This window comes from Pithys albifrons, chromosome 19, assembly GCF_047495875.1.
Source record: "Pithys albifrons albifrons isolate INPA30051 chromosome 19, PitAlb_v1, whole genome shotgun sequence".
In the NCBI taxonomy this organism is placed as follows: domain Eukaryota; kingdom Metazoa; phylum Chordata; class Aves; order Passeriformes; family Thamnophilidae; genus Pithys; species Pithys albifrons.
In genome coordinates, this window is record NC_092476.1 from 523,636 (window position 1) to 549,498 (window position 25,863).

The window sequence follows — 25,863 nt, forward strand, 5'->3', positions numbered from 1 at the left end:
ATTCCTCTCTCCAGTCCCACAAGCCTGTACACAGACTGTTGGCCTTACCTAGTACAAAAATTTGGGAGTAGAAGCCATCAGAACGAACCAGATATTGGCAGTGTAGCCAACACAGCACTACCGAGTTTGTGCCAGTAAAAGTAGGCACCTCCTGAAATGTTCCAGGAAGCCGTAACAAACACACCAAAACGCACATGGAGGCTGAGTCAGTCTTACACACCTCATGAGTTACTGGCAGCTTGATGCCTCTAGATTCGTAAAAAGCCTCGGGAGGCTTCCTACTCGTTACACATTTGTGTACCTCCCGCGTGTGAGCTGCCTGGAGGAGCTGCGCGCTGGAGAGCGGCGTCCGAGCGGGACCGACCGTGTGTGCCCTGCCCCGACCCCTCCGCAGCGAGCCTGGGGAAGGGCACGCTCTGCCCTTCCAGCTGAATGTGCGGGATGGGCTTCGGGCACGCAGATCCTTGCTGCTGCATTGTTCTCAAATCCTGTCTTGCGCATAGAAAACCACTGAAGCAATAAAAACATTTAAGCCTGCGTGTTTAAAAAGAAAGGGGAGAAAAAGCCGTAAACGCAGAGTGGATTGACGCTGTTTTGCAAATCAGCTGGTGCATTGTGCTCTGTGCTGTCATGGCAGGGAAGGGGAAGAGATCAGCCCGTCTCCAGAGGAACGAGCCAGCTGCTCAGCGAGGGGAAACAGTGTGGAGGTGCTTTTCTACACCATCATCACTTATGCCTGTAACATTTGCAGGGCTTTTAAAGTTACTCTCTACCAGACCGGGAAAGCGAATGTTTCTCCCCTGCAGCAGAATGTGATGTTCCCTTTGCTTTCTGGTGTTTGCAGTCAGTGTGAATGTACTGGGGCAAGTTTGCAAATGAAATGCAGCAGTGGGTTTGAGTCTGTCGGCAGCCAAGGAAGCTGTGATCTCTTTCTGCCTCCTCACTAAGCCTTGTACTTCGTGCTGGTCTGAAACCAGTTTGGTACCATGAGGCAAAGCTGATGGGGTGCAGCTGATGGGTTGTTTTCCTGCACCGTTGTACATACAGGCTGCTGAGGAACGCTGATCTCTGAATGCTCTGAATTTTTGTAAGACTCAAACCTTGCAGCTTTTGCCTGTTCCAAACTGTAGCCCTTGCAGTCACTCCTTTCCCTCTCCCTGAGTGGTGGCAGAACCCTGATTTGGCCGCTCATGCTGGCACCAGGGATATTCTGTTGACTGCACTCAATATATCCTGGTGAAATGTGCAGTGAAAGTCCTGAATGTTTGTGATGACACCAAGTCTCACTTGGGCCTTTAATTCTTTCAACTCTCAAAGTAAAACCCCACACTAGCAGGACACAAAGAATGTGTTCTTAGTGTATGTTCCTGTTGCTTAGGAACAGCTGTCTGCAGTGCCCCTGTGTTGCTGGTGAGAAGAGTAGGGATGTGTGGAACTGATGTTGAGCAAGCAAGATCAGTCTTACCCCCAGGAAATAGTTCTTCATGTTCTTTGATACCTCTCGTACTTTGTGAGTAGCAAATACTCTGAAGTTTCCCAAGTTGCATGAGGAAGAGATAAATGAGGCTGCTGGAGCAAAGCTGTTTGTGATTGTCATCAAACCTCTGGTTTCATGCACTTTTTCAGGGCTGTGCTGCCTGAGGCAACATCTCTCTGCCTCTGTGATCCTTCATGATCAGGTAGCAGTGATGATGGAGGCCATGGTTTGTGTAGCACTTGTTTGTGATGTGCAGTTGTAGTGGAAGTGTTTGTTGATGACACCCTACAGGTTACAGCCCTTGAGGTGTAGCCTCATGGCAGAGAAAGGGTCAGTATTGCAGACAGTGAAAAACAGAGTTTCACAAAAAGCACTGCAGGATCTGGTCCGGTGTGCTCTAACTTGGTCTAGAAAAGCACTTGAAAACAAGTGTGCCAATTGTCCTGGATCCTTCCTGTGTCTAACATCAATTGTATGTTTTGCTGGGGCTGAGACCAGAGTGGGGTTGAGCCCGAAGGGATTTAGGGAGAAAAGGGGGTTTTAGCTCTGGCCCTTGGCCATGAACCAGAGCCAGATGCTTGTCCTCCTGCCACTCCTCTCACATGTTTACTTACCCTCATGCTGAGAAATAATGGGAAGTGGGCCTTGAGCATCTTTTCCCACTGCAGTGGCCTCCATGGAAGGATGTTGGTTTTCAGCTTTGTCATTTGCACTGGAGAGGAAAACCAAAGTGTTTATTGTGGTTCTTTCTTCCATCTGAGCTGCTGCCTCTTCCCTCAGCTACTCCCTCGTGGCTGCTGACAGAGGAGTTGCTTTGCACACAGTCCTGCTGTCACTGGATTTATGTCTCTGGGTTGTTCTCCCAGTCAGCAGGGAAGGCACAAACATTTTCCTTCATGTGTCCTCTGACAATAGTATTTGGGTCTTGGAGAAATTTATTTTGCATTGATTTGTGCATTAAGGAGCCCCTCTGGGGAGACTGCTCTGAGAGCATGGGAGATGGTCCTGCTGCTGCCTTTGGTCTCTGAGCTGTGCCTGGAGACCGTGGCTGCAGAAATAACTTCCTTCCAACCTAAATAAAGTGTCTGAAGACTCTTTAGTGAGCTGTAAGCTTGTTTTTTCACACTTGGACTTGCCAGCCCTGGGAACTGTTTGGGCAGGTCTTTGGAATATGTGTGCAGGATTGCTCTTTTGCCTCAGCATGTTAAATATTCTGGTGTTCTTTCTTCTAGGGCTCCATGAACCAGAGTCCCATTCAACCAAACAGGTGCACTGGATGACTTCTCTCAGGGTGGTGATGGTCAAAATGCCCCCCAAAGAATTGTCTTATGTATCTGAAACAGCTTCTTCCAGCTTTATTCCCTCTGCAGCCCATGAGCTGAGAGCTGCCAGTGCTGCACTGATTTAGGGGATCATTTAGTGTTGGTACTGGGGCCAAGAAAAGCTGGGGCAGAAAAGTCATTTGCCAGCTGCTGATTTATGATCCCAGTGAACAGTCCTGAACAGCACAGTAAGAGTTTTCTGGGCCTTATGTGGTTCCAGCTGACTGGAAGCTCCAGGCTGTTATTTGGCCATGTGGAGCAATGAAACTATGAAAACTAATTAACGTTTGTGTCTACTGCAAAACAAACAAGTTCATGCAAAAAATTACCCCTCACTTGCAAGCAACCCTGACTTTATGGGTTCTAAGCCTGTATTTAATGACCAGGCATGTGGTGCCATGTGTGATGTTCCTTTTGCTGGCTCCTCAGGCTGAACAGAGTATAACGAGCTCTGCTGAGCACTGAGGATCTGAACACCAGCTTGGGATAATGTTCTCTTTCATCCTTATTAATTATGTAGCTGATGTGTGGGTGGAGGTTTTACACAGAGCTGCACTGGACGGTTCCTCGCAGTGTCACCCTGAGTTGCGCTCGCAGCTCATTCAGGGGAAGGTGCTCTCTGCAGTGGGAGTGCTGGAGGATTCCTGAGGTCCTTCTGGGCTCACTGTCCCCTGGGAGGGGAGCTGAACGAGCTCTCTCCTGGGAGCACCAGGGTGTTTCTCTGATGGCAGCAGGCAGACAGTCAGCCCTGCTCAGGGCCTGCCCCCGTGCTGAGGATGCTCAGGGTGTGCCAGCTGGGACTTGGCAGCAGCGGGGATGTTTCTGAGTGCCCTGGTGTTGTGTTCCTTGCTAGTGGCAAGGATTGTATAGAGGATCCACCCACTGCCATCCCACACCGATTCAGAGCAGGGGAATGACTGGCTGTTCTCCCCTCATCAGATTACTGGGTAACCCTCCTGCTCTGAAGTGAGCTGGACAGTTGTTTGCTGTGTTTGAGCTGCACAGGCTTGAGCTCCCCAAAAAGCTTCAGGCACTGCATGGCCTGTCCTTCTCCCTGTTGAGAAGGGAGAGGAGGAAGGTTGAATACCATCCCAGGTTCCTTTGCTGCCCCACTGCACGGCTGAGGGATGAGGGAGCCTCATCAGGAGCTGTGGGGGAAGGCCATGGGCTGCCCAGCTCTGTGCCCACCCCTGGGTCATGCACACAGAGCAACTCATTCCTTGCCAAAATACTTGCCATGATTGCTGATACAGGAACAGGTATTTGGACATTGAGGAAAATCAGCTTAAAGGCAGGAAATCTGTGATGTGATGAATACTTTTTAATTACTACTTTTTCTTAATTTATTTTAAAATTTTCCCTCGCTCCCTTTCTGATGGGTGTGTTTGAGTTGTCATGGTACTCAGCAGCAGAGCACCAGCTAGCGTGTGTCTGTCCCAGGGTTTGGTTTTCTGCACAAAGTTAAGTATTATTGCAGAGCTATTATTAACCTAAAATAAGTGAGTGCAAACTCACTGCTATAGAATTCTGCTTTTCACGCACCAAAGAAGCCCCTGTGGATTTTCACCTCCCTCCCAGATCTGGCAGACAGTGAAAAAGGGAGCTATTTTTATTCTAAAATGTTCTGTGTTTCAAGTCCAGAGTATGAAAATGTAGTTTTTCTCCTGACAAGTTTCATGGCTGATTGCAATAAAACTTCTTTTCTGCAAAGGAAGGATAAAACTTCCTTCAGGAAGGGCACAAGTTCTGATTTTGGGGGCTACAGATCATAGTTTCTTTGGGAAGCTGAAAAACAGTGGAACTGTCCTTAGATTAAAGAGTTTACCAGGGAGGAGGAACAACTTAACAAGGGAGGCTGGCAAAGTCTAATGTGGTAGAGTGGCATCAAGAGACCCAGTTCCCTTACAGAGGGGAAGATGGTGGTCACTGGATTAGGAATCATTTGCCTGGACCTGTATTGCTGGCAGCCAGAGAGATGGGCACCACTGTCAGAACTGACACACCTTTCAGCATCTTCTTGCTGTCACTACAGTTCTGCCATCCCCCAGGAGTCCCTGCTCCATCTGTCTCCTGACAGGCTGCCAGGTATTGTCAGGAGAGAAGAGAAGTGTCTGGTCCAAGTTTGCTCCCTGCCCACAAGAAATGGATATAGAAAACCTTTCTTCCCCTGCCCACTGTGTGTGCCCTTCTGTGCCTGAGCCCCGTCTGATGGGCCCAGGGGGGTCACCTTCCAGCACTGGTCCATCCTTCCCTGCTGGCTGTCCTGCACCCAGGGATGTGGTCATGGGGCAAGTTGTTGCCACCAAGGTGCAGATGCTGGTCTAAGCAATAAGGGCTGAGGCCACTGGCTTCTTTTTGTCCTCAGGAGGGGAGGAGGGAGAGAGGCAGAGCAGATCTGACTGTACAGGAAGGCTTGAGCCAGGGCAAGCAGCATGCCCAGTTTTCCAAGGTAGCTTTAAGGCCAGGGCTTCAGGCCAGGCAGCAGGCAGGATGCCTTGGGTGTGACAGGAGCAGCATTCCCACATCAGCACTGAACCCTGTCCCTCTAGCTGCTTCAGTGCAAAGCCCAGCTCAGCTTTCCTCTGGCTCCCAGTGCTGGAGGGGCTGTTGGTGACAGCCCAAGTGGTGTCTGTGCTGGTGCCCCTGGAGCTGGGACAGCCCTGCCCTGCTGCAGGCTGGGCACACAGAGTCACAGCTAATGCAGCACAAGGGCAGAGGAGCTCCCTGCAGCTGCACAGGCAGAACTTTCCTTGCTGAGTACATTTCCATCCTGGTTCCAGCCTGGCAGCACTTGCAGACACACCTTGGTCTTTGCTGCAAGGGGTGTCCAAGGCACCAGCCCATCACTCACAGCGTCCTGGAACCTGAACAGGCTGGAGGGCACAGCCAAACTTGGGGCCAGCAGCCCTCCCTCGGGGCTGCCCTGCACTGTGCTGCTCTCTGTGCTGCCTGATGCCTCAGGGGAGCAGCTCTTGCCTCCTGGGGCTGGCCAGGTCCTTGGTGTTTCTGCCTGGCCTTGCTCTCACTGGTGTTGCTCTCCAGATATGTCACTAAGCAGCAGCAGAGAGAGACCCAATGGCTCAGATCTGATTAACCTCTACAACTTTATCCTGTGTCTTAATTGGATTAGCTGCAGGGGGTGGGTTTGCTCTTGTTCTTGTTTTTTTCTTAAACAGGTACTTATCACTGTGGCATCTGATGGAGGCAACAAGTTCAAGTAGCAAGACCTGCGAATAAAAAAGCAGCGTTTGCTTCCTCTGCACTGCTCGACTAACAGCTCCTGCCCTTCCTTTCTGAACAGTGCTGCAGCTGGTGCCTGTGAGATGGCTCTGAGTAAGCCCTGCAGCTGGAGCCCTTGGGAGGTGTGGGCCTTGCCTGAGAGCCTGGATGGCAGTCCCAGAGTCCCTGATTGCTAATTCCAGAGTTCGGTCACTTTGGGGAAGGATTTCTGCTCAGTGAATGTTCAAACAGTATTAACTTTCCATGTTCAGTTTCTTTCATCTTTGCTCTAAGCCTTTTATTTTCCTTCAGAGCCTGATTCTTCTGCACCTCAGGGTTTTTGCTTGTCCCACTGCCATGGCTGTGGCTTGTGGGAGATTGGCCTTATTCAGCACTGCAATAGCCCTTCCTCTTCCAGCACTTCAAAGCTTGTGCTCCTGTAACAGTTCATTTAGTTTCACAGGTGGAAACATGGAAGAGGGAGGTCAGGGGTCACATCCTGTTACAGTGGGGGACAGGCTGCCCATTGCCCCTCATTCCTCATGGTGGTGTCTGCCCGTGTGGTGCCCAGTTGAGAAAAAGGAGAACCAGTTTGCAGGAGTCTTTTCCCCACGTCCATCTCTCTGCCTGCAGCACCCACTTACCTCTTGAACAAGCTTCAAACAGCAGCCTTTTGCCTTGCCACAGCTGTAACTGGTCCTGGATCGGGCACTGGAGAGGCCCATCCACCTCCCTGAGCTGGCAGAGGGGGCACCTGCTGCTGAGAATCTCTCTCTTACATCTGTTTCTAGAGAGCAGTGCACAAAGAGTGAATTGTAGGTGTGATATCAGGCCATGGTTCTGTTCCAGGAGGAATAATAGATGTACCAGCACCACTCTGGCTGTTACAAGATCAAAACTGCTGCTACATTAAAGCTGGTAATTCTGCCTGCCTTGGCAAAAGGTCTGAGAGTGTTCCAGGATTTTAATGTATGTTCAGATAAACTGTCTTCCATAGTGAGGCTCAGGCCTTTGAATTTAGTCCATGTTGTACAACAGCTTGGGTTTTAGTGACTTGGTTAAAGGTAACTCCAAGGAATTCCCTCTTTGTGCAGGGCTTGAATGGGATTAATTTGTGTGCAGTTACAGTGGAGGGTTCAGTGCTCCTTTGCATCTGGGGGTGTGGGGGTCAGCACGGGCTCAGCTGCTGCTCCTAAAGAAAACATCATCATTAAGTTGAATTACGATGGACATGAGTTTCCTTTTTCAGATTTAATGTATTCCTGCATTTCGTGCCTGCTGGCCCTGGCAGCTCCCAGGCTGGGAATGGAAATCAGGAGCTGCTGAGGAGGGCTGAGCCATTAACAGGCAGAATTTGATGCCCATAAAAATGAATGCATTTAATGTTGCATGGCAATGGATTGCTTGAATTTTTAAGTCTCCTGAGGATCTCTGACTTGGAATTCTGTGGCTCAGGCTATATTTGTTACAATAGCAATGCAAATGGAGAGGCCCTGTGGTCTCAGAGTTGGCTGTTCTGTTGTCTGTGAGTATCACCTTTTCTGTATCAAATGTTATTCCAAGGAAGCTGTGAAAATGTGAAATGCAGTGATATCTGAAAACAAATCATTGCAGCCCCAATTCATGGTAACCACAGAAATAGCTGTCCTTGGAGATCTGCTCAGATACTGTTTTTCAGGAAAAGCCAAGTTTTAGTAGATAATTTTTCATTATTAGGCTTTCATTGAGGGATATAGAGGACTAAAAGGATTTGATGTGTCATTAAAATAAGTACAGATCTGCCACTGCGGGTTTTTAAACACCAGATGAAATCCTGGCTCCTCTGAAGGGGCCTCGTTTGCCTCCTTTGGGCCCCACACTCATTTCATTACTGGTTTCAGAAGGATAAGGACTTGCCTGATTTTAATTTTACAGTGTTTTTTTAGCATGCAGACATAGAAATATTAAATTTCTTTCACTGAGGGTTTCATTAAAGGAAGCACCCCTTCCGTGGTAGAGCACTCATGTGATAAATTTAATTTTCCAAGCACAAGAGGTTGTGATGGTCCATCAGATGTTGTGAGGCTGCACTCTGAAAACGTTGGTGCTCTTTGCTTTTCCCTTCAGCACTGTGAGACAAACACTTCAGCTCTTCATCACTTATGCAAGCCTGGGCTGAAGGGGCAGCAGCAAATATCAGGGAGAATATTGTGAAATGGGCTGAAATTGTTTTCTCCCCTGAGCTTTCTATGGTTTATTTTCATATTTTGTAAGGTGAAGTGCTGGATCCAAGCCTTGCTAACACCCAGCATCTTTCACATCAGGCAAAAAATCCTCTGCTAGTGCCTTCCTTGGCATTGCCCCTCCAGGTGCTGGCGATCTCAGCTCAGCAGTTTGGCTGAGGGAAATCTGTTGTTGCTGTAATAATGTGCAGCTCTGTGGGCACTGCATCCCCCTCTGCCTGCTCTGTTCTCACAGGGGTGTGTGCCAGGGGCACACTGAACTGTGGCTCCTGTTTGCAGCTGAGGAAATGACAAATGACCATAGTTTGTGCTGTTTGGGAGAAAGTGGCTGCAAGATTTTCTGGGTGGGCAGCAGGTTGTAACAATGCCAAGGTCATGGGTTCAATCCCCTGTGTGGGCCATTGACTTGAGAGTTGGACTCACTGATCCTTGTGGGTCTGTTCCAACCCAGAATAGTCTGTGAGTCTGTGATTTTCACGAGTCTTGTGAATGCAGTGACAGCTGGAGGTGTTTGGCAGCTTTGGGTACAGTCACTCCTTGGGGCTGCAGGAGGCAGCACTGCCCTTGGGCACTTGGCTGGGCACTGTGACCACCAGCTCCTGCCAGAGGGCACCCAGCCCTGCTCACAGGCCCGGGGGAAGGAATACAGAGATGTAGGGCTGGAAAAGACCTCGAGAAATGTCCCTCCTTCTCCCTCAGCACCTCCCACCCATTCAGACAGTCCTATTTCCTTGGTGTGGGAGGGATTCTCATTCCAGCTTGTCTGAGAGCAGGGCCACAAGGCCTGGGAAGGGAAGGATGGATGGAGACCCTGTTCACCAGGACCTGCTTCTTCTGGTGACACCAGAAATAGTTTTTACTTTAACTGCCTCCTGACTCTGCAGAGTTGAGAACTGGAGGAAGCAACATTGGTTAATTAAAATGGCCATAGTTTTCATGGACATGATCAAGACTAATGTAAATTATAATTAATTTTTAATGCAATAAAACAGGACAGGATGGGACAGGACTTAATCTCAGCTAAGCAACAAGTCTGTTGTATTTCCCTGTGTACTACAACAAGTATTAATCTATTCAGTCAGATTTTCTGGCACAGAAATGCTGAGAGAGGAGAGTGATGGCCATGGGAGTTGGGCTGGTTTGCTTTCTGGCTGTCCCAACATGCTGATGTGGAGTACTTTACTGAGGGCTAACCAAAACTAAAAATCTTGTCTTTATATCTCCTGTCCAGCTCCTCCAAGTCACTCAGTGTGCTGAGCAGAGTCTGGTTATGTCTGTTCTCCATCTGTCCCTTCCTCTGCCATCTCCTCTATCATTAATTGTTAATGTCTGGCTTCAAAGATTGCCTCTTAGCACGGTGCTGATGGGATCCTTCCACTGGGGATTAAGGCTGGGCTGGATTGACAGGGGACAGTGTCCTTGCTGGGGGAAGTTTGCCAGTTGTGTGCAAGCTCAGTGGGGCTGCTCTGCCAGTCACTGCAGTTCATGTCAGGACATGGGCAAGGCTCAGTTGCAGCTCCATGGCCTGTCACCAAGCACAGCAGGCCAGATGTGGCCCCTGCACTGTGTGCTGGCTTTGGGAGAGGCCTCCTGCACCCAACACCTGTCTGTCCACATCACCTGCACCTTTCTGTGGAGGAGATGTCACACCTGGTCAGGTGGTTTCTGCTCTGCAGCGGTTCAATGAAGGCTGTGATAACCATACCAGCACTGAGGGGTGCTGGCACCAGGAGCTGAGATGTCACTTCTTACTGTGTCACACTCCCCAGGTGGCTAAATGTGTCTGTAAAGCACACAAGTGCTTTCCTGTGGCTTTGCTTTCTGTTGCTGCCTCAGCTGCCAGGATTTCATGGGACTCAGATCTCAGCTTTTGGCAGAAGCACAGTCCCCTTTCCTTGTGAAGGTACTTAGGATGTATTTCCAGTGCCCTGGAGCATGGCCAAGGGCCCTGCTAAGCCCTCTGAATCCAGGCTTTGAGAGATGAGATTTCATTTGGGTTTACTGGGCTTGCTTGCCCACTGAGCCTGTGTTTTTTCCTGGGAGAATCCCTCAGCATTTCAGGAGTTTCCCCTTACCTTGTGGGACTCCTGATCTGCTCCTAAAAAGTCCTTTGCAACCCAAAGGTGATGTGTGTCCTGCAGCAGCCAGAAGGTATCTGTTACCTTGCAAGGGCACTCGGGGGCACATTTTCTCCTGGCTGTCAGCAGCACAGGTGAGGACTCTCTTTTTCCACATCCAGGACAGACTGTGCTTTGGAGGCATCACCCCAGAGAGGGTTTCCACGTGTGTTGGTGCTTTTTACAGCTACAGTGATTGCAAAAAGCTCTTCCCCCAGTCTAAGGGGAAACCTTTATTTCTAATCCATCTCAGACTTTAAATCTCAAAGACAGCCAGGTAGAACCAGTGGAGTTTGCACCAAGGGGCTCGATTTTGTGGGCTTGTTAAAGGGAATTTTAAAAGATGTTCACAGTGCTTAGAAGCATTATCGGGTGGATTTAATTATTTGTTTATTTTGTTATGAAAATCCCACTGGCTGGTATTCCCATGTCCCTTTAAGACACTTGAGATGACATTTCTTTTGTTTCTTTCATTAAAACTATTTTTATCCTGGCTCATGGGGACTGTACAAGTAGAAATTAAAGGACTGCTTGGTATTTCCTCACCAATCCTATCTGTTCTCCATCCCCTGCTCCTCTGAGCCTCCCCAGCTCTCCCCCCTTCCCTCCCCAGCTTGCCTTGAAGGGCTGGGAAAGTCGGTGCTGGCACATTATGTTGCCTGCCTGATTGTTGTGGGGTTGTGTTTGTGTGGGGAAGGTCACGAGACAAAAAGACCACCAGGCAGGGGTGGGAGGGGGTGCTCAGTCCCTCTCCATTCAGGCCTTGAGGCAATGGGTGGGAAGAGTCTTGTTTGCATGACAGCATTTCAGGGGGCCGTTGCTTTTTGTTCAGGTTTCTTCCAGGGCTGCTGAGTGGGCCCTGGAGGGTACAACAAAAGTAGAGCATGTCTGTGAGATTCACGGGGCTGAGGCAGGGCTGTCAGAGCAGGAGGGACTGAGCCTGAGCAGCCACAGTGCTCCTGCAGCCTGGGCACTCCCCACGATTGCTCTGGCTGGGCTGTGTGTGCCCAGTCCAGCCTGGGCTCTGGTGGCAGCTCTGCCCCTCGTGGGGCAGAGGATCCTTAGCTGGACGAGCGCTCTGGAAGTTTGCTGTGGAATGAAGGTTGGCATGCAGGGGCACAGCTGCTCAGACCTGCCACAGTGGCTGTCCTTCCCAGAATATTTTTGAGACTTCCAGCCAGTTACTTTTATTTGCAGCATCTGCCTCCTTCCTTGCCCCTCAGCCCCACACTTTTGAGAGCTCTCTTGCATTTGAACAGCTGTGATTTCCTCCTCCTCCTCCCTGTGAGAGGCTGAGCTGCTGTCCCTCAGTGCAGCTCTCCCCTCACCCCGTTCTTAGAAAGCAGCTCGGTCCGTGTTTACCACTGGTGTGCACAAAGGCAAACATTGTCAGGGACTCATTAGAACTGTCCCAATTACGCTGAGTTCATTTGCATAAGAAGATTGACCAGCCTGTGGCAGTGGCGTTGCTGGGCTGTCTGACACAGGACACTCAGATCTGGGGAGCAGGATCGAGCTGGGGTGCCCAGCCTGGCAGTGGGATGGGGAGGAGAGGGCAGTTCTGGTCCCTCACCACATGGGTGTTACAGCAGCCCTTCCTGGAGGGGGATAACTTAGCAGCTCCCAGCCACTGCCAGCACAAAGTCTGTCTGATTCAGATGGAATAGCTGCCAGTTTCCCAGAGACACAAATCCCAGGAACCCCAAGCACTCCTGAGCTCCTGCCTGTCCCATCTGAGCAAATGCCTCTCCTGCACAGTGTGTATGTGTGGATCCATTATTTATTTTTAGTAGGTGTTGACCCTGCTTGAATGCTTTTAGACTAAGCAGTGACCTGCCTTGTGTTGCCACTTCCCTCAGACACATGTAACCTCTCCTCCTTGTGTTTGGATTTTTTCCAGAGGGGTAGCTGTTCCTGCAGGCAGGCACTAAGGCAAGAGGAAAGCAGCTGGGATGAAGCAGAAGTCAGGAAGCAGGCTGGAATGGTATGATCTCCTGACCCAAAGCAATAGCTAGTGCTGGTAGGACTTGCTTGCCCTGCAGCAGCTGCACAGCTCATGCTCCTCTCGCTGAATTCAGAATTACTCATATTCTCTCTCCCTTCCCCCAATGCCACATGTAACGTGATCTGCCCATGCCCAGGCTGGCAGATGGAAACCAAGACACTCTTCTGTTTGCAGTGGTGGTTCCTCATGGGCTCAGCTGGCCTGTGAAGCTGCAAATGTTCAAGCTTGTGAGCTCTGACAGGCAGAGCAGCCTCTGTGGAGACCCTTTCTGTCCCTCTGCACTGCTGTGTGTGCCTGCACAGACACACACCCACCTCTCCATCTCCTGCTGCTTCCAGGAGAGGTTCTCACACTTGGACATCTTTCCTTGTTGCTTGTGGATACCAGCAAGCCTCAGCCTGGATGTGCTCTGACCTTTGTCTTCCCCTCTCCTTCAAAATCCCCCTCTAGTGTTTGGCAGATTTGAATTTTTATTAGATAGATCCTAGGTGGCAATACAGGAGTGTGTCATGGAGGTGGCTGGGGCACAGGCAGCTCAGCTCAGCCACGGAGTGTTTTAAACTTCTTGCCTCCTTGGGTGACTTACTTTGTCTCTCTGTGGTTTAAACTGGTAATTCATAATTTGGTGACTGCTGAATTACTTGCCTGTTCCAGTCCAGAAGTGGAACTCCTCAGGAGGTGGTGCCACCGTGACTCACAAAGAGCACAAACTATCATTTCAAAATGCACCATGTGCTCGAGACCTGATTGCTAATGGCCAGATCCCAAACCTCTGTGCTTTATACTGTTGGACCTCTCTGAGAAGGATTGATGATCCAGTCCAGATTTCTGAGGAATTCCTTTGCTCTTTGGAGGGCTGGAGGGGGAGAAATCCTCATGTCTTTTCTCAGATGAGGTGCTGCCTGTGCTCTGACTCCAGGACACTCACGTGTTTTGCTGGAATCACCCACATTGGTGGTGTTGCATTTGCCTGGTGCAAGGAGCACCAAAAAGGAGGGGCAGAACAGTCCCAAGATGAGGCTCAGATCAGCCCCCCATGGTTCCTCTACCAACACTTTAAAAACCAGTTCATATGTTTGACTTCCCCGAAGTGTTGAAAAGGCAAAGCAGGGTCAAGTCTTAGATTTAAATTTTTCTTTCCATTGTGTTAGTTTTTGAGGGGGATGTCTTACCTTCTGCTGGGTTTCTATGACCTCTCATTTTAGCTTGTGTGTGAGTGGACTCTATTTATGAGCAGGCAAAACATGTGCTCCAGATACTGAATTAGCTTTTAAATGGTTGTTCCTGACAGATGTGAAGTGAAATACTGTGATTTAAGGCCTTGTGCTGTTTCTTTTAGGCTGAGTCACATCTTTTTGTTTGCAGTGGGGAAAATATCTTTGGCACAGGATCCTGTGGGGGTGACTGATAGACCTTGGAGGATAATGGATACCTTGCACACCCAAAAGGGATGGCAGTGTATCCACTTTGCAGCTCTGCCAGAGAGGTTCAAGTAATAAGATGTGCCCTTTCTAAATGCTTTGTTTTCCCCAGCTGTGCAAAGGATGGAGGTGGATGAATAATGATAGTGTTTCATTTGCAGTTCACCAAAAGGCGGGGTAAAATTCTGTTTGTTTCTTTTCAAGCACAATATTTGTTTTGACCTAAGCCATCTGGGCCGTCTGAATAGAGATATAAACAGGATTTTTGTAATGAAACATTTTGAAAATGGTAATGGCCAATCGAAGGAACATCTTACAAACAGTCAGTGTTCAAAGCTAAGGCGAATTCTCAGGAAAGCCTTGGCATGACTGAAATTTCAGGAAATCTCTTAGCTTGGAAAAGTTTTGTTTTGTAAAAATTTATCCTGGCTTTATAAGTGGGAGCACAGCCCTGAAGATAACACAGAAACAATAAACTGCATCTTGTTCTGCCCTTATAACAGTGTTACAGTTGCATCCCTTGTGCTGCTGCTTGTGATTATCTTGGTGCTTTATCCTGTCGCTGTTTCCATGTCATTGGCTCAGTTTTGCTACAGTTCCCTTTGATGGGGCAGCCTGACCTTTGGTGGCTGCTGCTGGCTTTGCTCTGGGTTCATGAGAATTCCTTGGCTGGGAGCAGAGAAGGTGCCTGGTGGTGGAGGATTATCCCGGGACAGACGCTGGTAGCACTGTCTGCTCGAGACAGCTTTTCTGCTCCTGGATTAAAGTTCACGCTGTGTTACTTGTCTCTCCCTCTAAGGCACGTCAAGTCCATGTGGGAAGCTGTTCTGTCTGCACTATTCACTTTGTGCTGCTCAGCTCTCCCTGCCTCATTTCTCCCCCCTCCTTCCCCTTCCATTCAAGCGGCATCTTTCAGTCTCCTCCATTCAGGTCTGTCTTTGCTCTCTGCCCTGTGGAAAACTGCCGTGCCCTCCCCACCATTCATCACCTCTTGCTCATTCACCTCCCTGCCTGCCTCTCTCCATTCATCTGGGCTTCCTCCCAGCCAGTCTGGGCTGCCCTCTGCTCCTGCCCCTTCCACACTCCTCCCTTTGTGTCCCTGCACTCCCTTCTCCGTGGCCACCCGAAGCTCAGCAGTCTGCAGTGTGCTCTGGGAGGATGCTCTGCTAGAAGTTGGCCCCACTTGATGGGCTGATCAATCCCTAGTGGAAGCCTGGTGGGACTGTTTTGGGTGGATTTATCTCTCTAGTTACCTTGCAGGTGAGAAGATTTTTTTCCCCACTCTCTTCATGCTCCCCAGAGATGCATCTTGATGTTTAGAATAGGAGGAGCATTGCAGTTTCCTGACCTTCCTGTTCAGTCTGTTTCTGTCTCTCCCTCTTGACTTGCTTCCTTTTGCAGCTCTCAGGTGACTCTTTTTGGTTTCCTTGTTCCTGAGGAACATAACATGAATACTCTCAATTATTCTGGCTCTCTAATTATGGTTGTCTTCTCTGCTTCCTTCTTTTAAATCATCTACATTGAGGCTATATCAGTTTTGGAAAACCATCTCTGCACCTGAATATGTGTTTTAAGTGTTACCCAGGAAATAGAAATGGAGAATTGCATCAGCCAGGGCTTGTTTCTCAGTGTGACCACTTGTGATGGGAACTCAGGAAATATGGACCCCAGGCTGTGCCAGACTGCATGCAAGCCAGTCTGTTCAGGAAAAAGGGGAATATTAGAGCCAGGGAAAAGTGGGCAGGCTTGCTGGAGCGAGCAGGTGCTCTGAAAGCCTGTGTGAGCCCTGCACACGTGGGGAATCCCATCAGGTCAGGAATGAGGAGGAGACAGGCAAGGAGAGGGGCTGTGTGAGGGAGTGCAGGTTTGACTGACAGCACGAGCTCTCTGTTGTGTGGGAGGCTGTGCAGGGACTATCTGCTGCTGTCTCCTGAGGTTAAGAGGAGCTCCTGACACAGCTCAGGCAGGGCCAGGCTCTGTGAAGGCTCATGTGAGAAGGATGCTTTGCCCTGCTGCCTCAAAGAGGGATTTCAAACCCTGCTGTGGTTTTATGTCAGTCTTTCTTAAAAGGGATTCCCTATTCATTGTGTTTGTGCCCCACACAGACCTTGCACCTTGCAGGGCACAACTGGCCCCAGGCCAGCCCTGCCTTTTGTCACCTGCAGGGACAACTGCTGTGCTCCAGCCAGGTTTGGGCTGGGAGCCCTGCATGGACAGCTCTTCTTCCTAAGAAGGTGGTTGCATTCCTGTTGTGGAGTTTAACTCATGATTTGCTTTTAAACTTCAGACATGTTTTTTGGCTGTTGGAAAACTTGTAGCAGAGAGAACTCTATAACTGTGCCTTGCCTTACATTTGTCCCTTGTGTCCACTAAGGGCATACAAGAATCCAAAATGCAGCTGGATTTTTCTGATTTGTGGCTGTGCAACTTTGGCACTTGGACAAATCTCTTCTACCCTTAAACCAAAGTATATTTGACATAGCAGACACTGGGAATGTGCAAACACTGCAGAAATTACCAATGCAGTCCTCCAGGCAGGGAACCTGCAGTCTGGGAGTCATCCAGGACTGATTTGGATAGATCTCCTAAGGAGCAATGCAAACCACCACAACTTCCAGCAGTCTGGCTCCTTTCTGCAGCTGTGATGATCCTGCAAAGATGCAAGCCAGGTTTTCTTGCTCTCAGGCATTTAAATGATACAAGTTAGAGGATAATTAATGCTCCCAGCTCCAGGCTCCTTTTGGAAGCAGCCGGTCTGTTGTACCTTTGAGATGGTTGTGCCATTGCAGTGTAACACCAGGTCCCTCAAAGGCACTGCAGAGAATCTGCCTCCTCTTCACAACCTTAGCTTGGAAAAAGAGGAGTTTCATTGGTAGCTTTTAGTCCTCATGACTGAGTAAAACCAGTTGTAAGCCCAGTAGGAGTTAAATACATTTCCCAGTTTGTTCAGTAAGAGTTTTGCTTCGTGGCTGTTGCTCTAACCAGAAGCATGGTCTGATTTCCAGTGTAGGTGGGTCATTTTGTCAGTACCTGTGCTATGGCCCTTGTTAATTGGGGCTTTAAATGCATCTGTTTGGCTCAGGTTTTTCTGAGCCCTAATGGCCTGCAGTCATCTCAGAAGGGAACTGCTGGGATTGTCTGGTCTCTCACAATGAGAGCTAGATTTCCTGAGTGATCTTCTGTTTGACCTCGACTATACCTCATCTCCCAGGAAACCTTGCAATTCAGTTGCAAAAATTCTGGTGAAGTTAGTGAGACATTTCACTTGTTAATAGCAAAAATAATCAACTTACTGTAATCTAAAGCTGCCCAGTTTTAACCTCTTTGACCTTTGTCTCAGTGCAGATTCCTGTACTGCCAATTTTCTGTTATTCTGGGCAGTGATCAAGTCTTTGCTTTACCTTCCCTTTCACAAGGTAATGAATTGGCCTGGCAGTGCAGCCAGTCAGACTGTACCAGCCACAACGTGCCAAAGAGGCAATGGCACCTCATTTCAGGCAGTGTTACCTTGAGAGCTGCCACTGTAACAAAAAAGCTTTCTCTTCCCCAGAGTGGCTGCTGCTGAAGGTGGCCTTCCCCACCCTGAGAGCTGGCTGGCACTCTTGGCTCCTGGCCACATGGCTTTCTCTGTGGTTTTATTGTAATATCTATTGTTTGCAAGCACCCAGAATCACCAAAAGACCCAGCTCATGTTTAGTAACTTGCTGCTGTAGCTCATCTGAGAGTATGATGCAGACTCCTCCTCCTCAGTCAGAAATGAGAATTCTGTGGGAGCAAGAAGGAATTCCCGTGGGACCCCATTAGTGGCATTGCCCTGGGATGGTAACTCTCTGCCTCAGTTTTATTTTTGAGACCTGTCAAATAGCCAGACTTCAGCACGTTGAATGTGTGTCAGCCTGAGTCTGAGTCACAGTAAGTGCTCAGACAGGGTTGTGTGGGGATGTCAGTGCCCTGCAGAGCTCTCTTACAGCTGTGACCTTGTCCTATGGTCTGCACCAAGGTTGTATTCTCATCCAGATAACATCAGCTGGACATAACCTGTGTTTTGTTGCCTGTTCTGACTGATATTAGGCCAACCCTCCTTCAGGTATGTGTTACTCAGTATCACTCATCTGTTCCTTTGCTGGGGTTTGCTCTTTGACCAACAGCCCTGCTGTATTAAATTAAACCCTTTCCCAGCAGTTTTGGGAGCAGGGTGAGTGGCTGTCACTGTGCTTGGACAGGAGTTTTGGAGCCATGCTTGGAAGGGCTGCATTGCTGATTCAAAACTGGAAGAAAGGTAAAAAGCAGATCTTGATGTTCTTCCAGTGTTCCCAGACTTGCAGAAAATCAGTTTTTGCCATGACTTTTCAAACTCTTTTGGATGAAAGTTACCTTGACCTGCTGATTCACGACTATCTAACTTTAGCAGCTGCTGTGTAACATTCTCCAGAGTTACTGCTGGGGCAGAAAGTGCATCATCATCCTGTGACAGAGATAATTCATTGGGCTTTCCTCCACATCCAGAACACAAACACTTCAGCTCCCCTGGCTCTTTCACACTGGTATCACCCATGCATATCCTTCCAGATAATACCAGACTAAAGCCCTGCTTTGAATGGGAAGAACTCATCTGCCTCATCTGTACCAGCATTTCAGTCAAACCTCTTGTCTCAGGACTTAAGAAAACTGTCTAACTGTTCAGGTGAGTTGGTCACAACAATCACTAAGTGCTCTCTTGTAGCTTCATCTTGTCCACAGTCCCAGAAATGAGGGCTGGGCAGCCCCAGAGCTGGGCTGGTGAGGTCAGACCTGTGGCTGTCCAGTCTGGCCCAGGGCCTGCCCAGCCTGTGGCTGCAGCTCAGGACAAGCACCCAGGGGAACGTGCAAGGTGCTGGGCAAGACTAAAAATTGTATTTTCACCTAAAAACCCCTACCACTTTTTAGTGCCTCAGCTTTTTTCCATTAGTCTTAATGCACTGCCATAAATAATAAAACAGGAAGAAGCAGAGCTGGAGAAGGCTCGGTCTGTAAACATGTCTCTCTGCATTAAGCCCTGTGGCATAGTGGAGGGCATCTCCTGCCAGCCGTGCTCTCGTTAATCACGTCATTATCTCCCTCACTCTCAGTGCTGCCTCTCCTTCCCTGGCTGTGCTGCTGATAATGGAGCTCCTTTTTGCTCCGGGTTCCTACAGCGGAGCAGCTTTGGTTTCAAAGCCAGCACAGTGACATGTTTTGAATAATTTCGTTCTGGGTGGCTTGAACACTGTGTGTTATTCCCCAGCTGAGGCTGGAGGCTGATTTCTGGGAGTGTTCTGCCAGGAGGCTGGTGTGAGAGAGGCAGTGGCACCACTCCAGGTGGTGGGACATGGAGGTGGCCTGGGACTGAAGGCTCACTCAGCAGGTCCTGTGAGTGCATCTCAGCTCTGTCCTCTCTGTGTCTTAGCACGGATTTGCAGCAAGAAACTCATAGGCAGAGGAAGGTGAGGTAATGAGCATGGAGACAGAAACATGAACTTGGGTACCTTGCTGAGCATCACAGGCTTCCCCAGCAAGCTGTGGGTTAGGAATTCCCGGGGTCTCCGAGTGCAGGGTTTGCTTGGCTGTGGTGGTTATGGATGAGGCTCTGAACCTCTCAGAGTCAGGAAGTTCAGTGTGGTGTCCAGCTGTTACTGGCTTTGGAAAGTTTGATAGGTTTCTAGGTCTGAACCATCATCAGAAGGCCAGCTGTGGTCAGTCCCCCTTGGTAAAATTGCCCTTTGCCACTGCAACCCCCAGCCACGCTCTATGGGTGCTGCACAGCCCTCTCTGTGCTGGGTCACACCAACACTGGGGTGTCTCCTGAGCCCTGCAGATGGTAAGGTCTCAAGGCACTTCATAAGTCACCTGGGCTTACTCCAGGAATCCTGGCAATACCAAGGATCAAATCTGATCCCAAGCTCTCTTTCCCGTCTGCCTGAGAACTGAGCAGTGGTGCAGTCCTGAATCTTTGAGGCTTGCATTCCTGTTGAATCTGTGCTTTGTGTCTGTTTAGATGAAGTGCTTTTGCAGAAGGTAACAGCAGATGGTAGTAATGTAGGTCCCTTCCTTGTCTTTATGCCTGAGACAGTAGGAGAAATAAATCAGAGCAGAAATGCCTCTACAGATTGGCCAGTTAGCTGAGGAACCTGGGCTTCAGGCTACTCTGCTCTTCGAGGGAAAGGCACTCCTGTGTGAGCTCCCTCCCCCTCCTCTTTGCCATGTGCTGCATGCAGAGACACTCACCCAAAGCCAGGTGACAGGACATCTGCTCTGGAAGGAGTGCTGAGCCAGGGAGCTCAGTGCTCTCCCACTGCAGCTTTGCAGGGAGCAGGTCTGCCTGGGAGCCCGGCTTGGCCAGGGAATATCCTCTGTGCTTTAAATGCAATCTGGCTTTTGAGAGCCGGGTGATGATTCCAGCCCTTGGGTTCACCTCAGGTCAGAGCAATCTAACATGCCCTAAAAGTACTGCTGGACAGCTCTTAATCACTTTATATTGTCCAGGCAGTGGTGAGTAAATTCATTACTCACAGGGGAGGCCAGGCTGCCTCACTGGAGCACTCGTGTTCCACCACACGTGTTCAGGCGACTCAGACGTGGTGAGGAGCTGCAGTTCAGTGTGGATTGATGGGCACTTCCCTTTGGCACTTCCCTTCCTCTCTGCTGGATTGGGGTTTCTCCTCTCACACGCACCTCCCACTATTGGCAGAGAGAGCAGGACCATCGAGCTGCCTGGAAGATCATCAGCACCAGGCAGTGACAAAACTCCTGCTGGAACTGCCCCTGCTTGTTGCCCTCTCATGTGGGTTATAAGGCAGACTTCCATCTTCTGCCTTGGCATTCCTTTAATCTTAGAGCAGCAAGTGCTACATTTGCTCTTGCCACATTTTAGTTTGGTTTGACTTGGTCTGGTTTGGTTTTTTTAAAACAAACATAGACTCTGCTTCTGATTCCTGGGAAAACCCAGACTGGATCAGGGCCAGAATCCAGAAGGAGGGAAAACCCAGACTGGATCCTTCAGGCTGCTCAGGGAATTAGTAAGTAATGTCCCCTAGAAAAATGTTTTTCAGGTGCTGGGGTCCATCAGTGCTGGTCACTTTTCAAATGTCGCCTCCTAAGGGCACAGGAGCAGCAATTCCCAAATATCTGAAGTCAAGCAGGTGAGGCAGAAGGCAGCTTTGCTGAGCAGGGATCTTCTCTTGGAAAAAGGGAAAAAAAGTAGTTGTGTGCCCAGTGGAAGTCAGGACAGACAACATGGGAAGAATTCAGAGATGCTGCTTTTCACTGTAAAGAGAAAATTCGTGCAGCCAAAGCCCAGCTGGAGATGGAACTGCCAGAATTGTGGGGGACAATGAGAATAGTTTTTTCAAATACATTAATGGCAATAGGCAGCATAGAAATATCATTGGCCCATTCCAGGATGGGGATGGGAACCTCCCACACAGGGCCAGAGACAAGGCAGAGGAGTTTAACACTTCCTTTGCCTCTGCCTTCAACATGGATGGGGGACCAAGGGGGTCTCAGTGCCCTTAGCTGGAGGACCATGACTGTGAGAATGATCAGCTCTCCCAGTCAACCCTGAAACTGTGCAGGATCTGCTGCTCCAGCTGGATCCCTACAAATCTGTGGGGCCTGATGGGATTCACCCCAGAACCCTCAAAGAGCTGCTGATGTCATCATAAAACCTGGAGGAGCTGTTGACTCTCTTGAAGGCAGGGAGGGCCTGCAGAGAGAGCTGGATAAATCAGAGGGCTGGGCAGTCACCAACCATCTGAAGCTCAAAAAGGGAAATGCTGGATTCTGCACCAGCAACCCTGGATGGATAGACAGGCTGGGGAATGAGATGCTGGGAAGCAGTGCTGGGAAAGGGCCCTGCAGGCCAGTTGGCCACGAGTCAGCCCTGGCAGCCAGGAGGGACATCCCTGTCCTGGGGAGCACCAGGCGCAGCATCTCCGGCTGGGCAAGGGAGAGGATTGTCCTGCTCTGCTCCGCACTGGTGTGATCCGCGGGCACCTCCAGGGATCCTCCTGTTGAGCCCAGTTCAGCTGGTGACTCTGCAGCTGCTCCGATGCCCCCGGGGCTGTTTGCCATGGGGAGAGCACCAGCTGGCTGCGCTCTGTGGAGCGTCTGAGCTTTCCCAAGACGCCCATTGTCTGTCTGCAGCACCAGCCTCCACCCTACTTGCTCGCTCAGCCGTGGCTGATGTGTCTTTAATTAAAGAGGAGGAACAAGTTGAGATTTCATTTTCTTTTCTCAACCAAATTTCCTATTTTCATCAGATTTTGTGTGGCTCCCTCCCCTTACGTTTGTCATGTGGTTTTGCTGCGGGGCCCTTAGTTTGTGGTGTGTTGGTCTAATATAAGGAAGAAACAGCAGAAAAACGGCTTGTTTAGGGCCAGGGAATTAAGATCCTGGGTCAGATGGCTGCTACGGTAATTAACATATTTACATTTTTGCTTAAGAGCCTGGTTGAGGATCAAGGGAGTTAAGGGTGATTGTCATTGAAATGCGGAGGAAACCTTGCATGAAATTGCCGTTAGTGTCCTGTTGTCTGGGGGGCGAGGGGGGGCAAAGGCAAGGTTGGGATGCACTTGGCTCCCGAGTGGATGGGCACAGGCAGAGGAGCTGCGCTGGAGGAGGGAGCTCTGGGAGCTGTGCCACAGCCCCACTGCTGCCTCCAGGCACTGCCTGGCCCTGGGGACACCTGGCCCTCCAGGACATCCTCATGGACAGACACATGAAGCGGCTCGCAAAGGTCAGTTGCCTCTTTTATGACTGATGGACCCGAGTGCTCTGGCTCTGGTGTCCCGTGTTTCTGCACTGGGGCAGCCTCACCTTGAGCTCTGTGAGCACTTTTGGGCACTGCCATATGAAAAAGACAGTAAGCTCTTAGAGAGTGTCCAGAGGAGGTCGTGAGGATGGTGAAGGGTCTGGAGGGGAAGCCTTAAGAGGAGTGGCTGGAGGAGACTGAGGGAAGGCCCCATTACACTCTTCAACATCCTCCCGAGGGGCAGGTACCTCCTCTCTTCACTCTTCTGTCTCGAGGGAATGGCCTGAAGTTGTGTCAGGGCAGATTTAGGTTGGCTGTCAGGAAAACCCCTTTCACCAGAGGGTGGCTGGGCACTGAACAGGCTCCCCAGGGCAGAGGTCACAGCACCAAGCCCTGTCTGAGTTCAGAAAGCATTTGGACAGCGCTCTCAGGCACAGGGTGTGACTCCTGGGATGGTCCTGTGCAGGGCCAGGAGTTGGACTCGATGATCCTTAGGGGTCCCTTCCAACTCAGGTCATTCTATAATTATAAGATCTACTGTGGGGGGGGACACAGGACCCACAGGACCAGCTCAACCCCTTGATTTTTGTGGCCAACCATGATATCAGAAACAGGGTTTGAAGCAGTTTGATGGTGTGGATTTTAAGCGCTGTGGTGGCAGATGAGATTTTTATATTCTAAAAGAATTGTTATATGATTAAAAATCATTAAAATATAAATAAGAGAACTCCCTTGCAGCTGGGTTTTACAGTAAAACTTCCTGCTCCAGGTTGTGGGATCCGTGCCCTGGCCCTGCTCCCAGCCTTTTAGTTCAGATGTCAGTTGTTCATTGTTCACCTCTTACTCTTTCATGCTGTTCAGACCCACTGCTTTACTTCAAACCTATTTCTAATTAGTATCATTAACATGATGCCAAAAAATAACTACACATAATAATGTGGAAGAGAAGAGCAGGCTCCCTAGTCCAGTTACACCACTGAGAACACCATTTGCCTTCTGCCACTGCTTTGATTTTGGGGGGACAAGCAGCAAGACTGTGAGCTGGAGGAGGAGTGCTGGTGCCTGTTGGTGTGAGAAAGAAGAATCCTTGGAGCAGAGGCTTGTTCACAGCCACCAGACAGGCTTCACTGTGCCTTTGGAAAGCCAGCAGCCAGTCACAGTGACATCCTGAGTGACAGGATCTGTCTGTCTAGCACTAGTGAGTCTGGAGTCATTAGTGTGTCCTTGTGGGCTGGTTTGAAGCTCTGAACTGATTGTGTAATTCTTGGTTACAAAATGTTTCTTTCTGGGATGCTTTAAAGCAAACAAAGTCTAGGAAAAGTGTTTTGTGATGTGGGCAGCCTTTTTGTGCTCTGGGGCCCTGTGTGCTTCAGCTCTGTGTGTCTCCTGCCCTTTGAAGGAATAGCTCCATTCCCTGTGGCCCTTGGTCTTTCCCACGGAGTCCAACAATGAGCACACGGCGTGGGGTCAGTCCCACACTTCAGTTCCTGGCTCTGGCCCTCAAAGTAGAGAGGGGTTTTAGCCTTCAAGGAACAAATGGTTTTGTCCTAGAGAAGACAAAATGAAGTTAAAGTGATACAATTAAGTAAGGTGTTGGTTAGGGCAAATGTTTTTGGGAAACAAGGAGCGGGTCTTAGATCCATTCACTGAGTGACTCATCTCCCAGCTTCTGCAAATTCCCCTTGAGAAAGGTCATCTCAGGTACTATGCTAATAATACTCTGTTTCCTGGGGATTTATGTCTCTGGGACTGGGCACCACAAACTCCAGCTGGCTTGGAAGTCCCAGCAAAAGCCAAACAGCATCAGAGCTGAGCCTGAGTGCAGAAGCCCTGAGTTTTGGGGTCAGTTTGAGTGTGATCTGCTAACTCAAAGCATCAGAGTGGGCTGGAGGAAGGGAGCTAAACTTCTCCAGGGATTAATATTAAGCCCTTGTTTAACGGTAAACAGCTGATGAAATCCACCTGTGGCCAAGTGCCAGCTGTCAGGGAGGCACCTCCAGGCCACCTGGCAAGGACAGGCCAACAGAGAGCAGGGGAGAGTGCCCATCTCTGACCGTCCACAGGTCACTTGGTTTATCTTGTCTTCTGTAATCCCGCAGCTTCCTCATAGAGGGGTTGTTGCTTTGGCAGAGAGCAGGAGGCCCTACTCCAGCAGGGAGCTGTGATGTCCCCTCCTCAGGTCAGATAGCTCCTCCTCAGCCAAGCAGCTGGTGAGAGCAGAGTCCCTGGGATCAGCAGGACCAAGGTGCTCAGGCCAGAAGGAGATGGAGCCAGATCCTCTCACAGAGACACTTCATTCTCTAAACAAGCTGCCCAAGGCTGGGGCTGGTCTGTTTTATAGCTGTCCTGCTCCCTGCAGAGCTGTGCCAGCCCTGCTGCTGGCAGGCTGCATCCTCTGCCACATCCTCCTTCCCTCCTTCTCCCGTGCCAAGGCAGCCTTTACTCCGCCGTGTCTGATCGAGGGCCCGGCGCCTGTTCAGCTTTTATTCTCCATTAGCAAAGAGCAAGGATTGTCAGGACCTTTTCTGGCTCTGCCAAGGCCCTATTATGTCCCAAATGTCTCCATGAAAAGGCTCCCCCCTGACCACCCTGCCCCCTGACAGCCAACAATCCAGCCAACAAGCTTGATATCATTATCTACAAAAGGAGGCCAGTGAGCCCCAGGGTCCTCACAGCCAAGTTTGGGAAATCAAAGGCAAAATCTCCCAGCAACAGGGAGCTGGTGGAGATCAGCCTGCACAGGGCTGCTCTGGCAGCTCACAGCCATCGCTTGCCAAGCACCAAAGAAAGGTGCTGGGCGTGGTGCCAGCCTGGCCTTTGTCATGGCTGGGGCTGTGCCCTGGGAGCTGGCGGCCCCTCGCAGAGAGCCCTGGGCAGCTCAGCCTGGCTGGGGGCTGCTGGGACAGCCCTGAGCTTGGGCAGCCTTGTCTGCCTTCAGTCAGTGGTATTTTTTTGAGATTAACCACTTAGTCTGAGGGAAAACAGTGATGTTTTGGGTGAGAGTGGGAGTCACTCCAGGTCTCACCTGGGACTTCCCTTCTAGTGGCTCCAGTTTATGTTCTCAGAATGGCATGTGGCTGCCTTGTCACTTTTAGCTTGATTTACTGTTCATCTGCTTTGCTCCCTGTCCAAAGACTTTCCTCCCCAAACATCTTAAAATAGCTCTTCAGCACTGAAAGAACTTACCATTTTGAAGGCATTTGTGGAGGTGATCTGGAAAGGTCTGTCAGAAACACTGAGCACAGGCTTGAGGAGGGGTGGCAAATCCCTCTGGTGCAATTGTGGTGGGAAATCAAGTAGTAAAACCATTTTC

At 49.9% G+C, this 25,863-nt stretch overlaps 1 protein-coding gene across 1 annotated transcript in view; it reads left to right on the plus strand.

Annotated features, from left to right (window-relative positions):
• Positions 1–25,863, plus strand: part of RHBDL3 (rhomboid like 3) — a 60,999-nt gene that overhangs the window by 9,236 nt on the left and 25,900 nt on the right. The window contains exon 3 of the mRNA XM_071573594.1: positions 12,258–12,341. Coding sequence (XP_071429695.1) covers positions 12,258–12,341 — 84 coding nt within the window. The remainder of the gene's footprint in view (positions 1–12,257; positions 12,342–25,863) is intronic.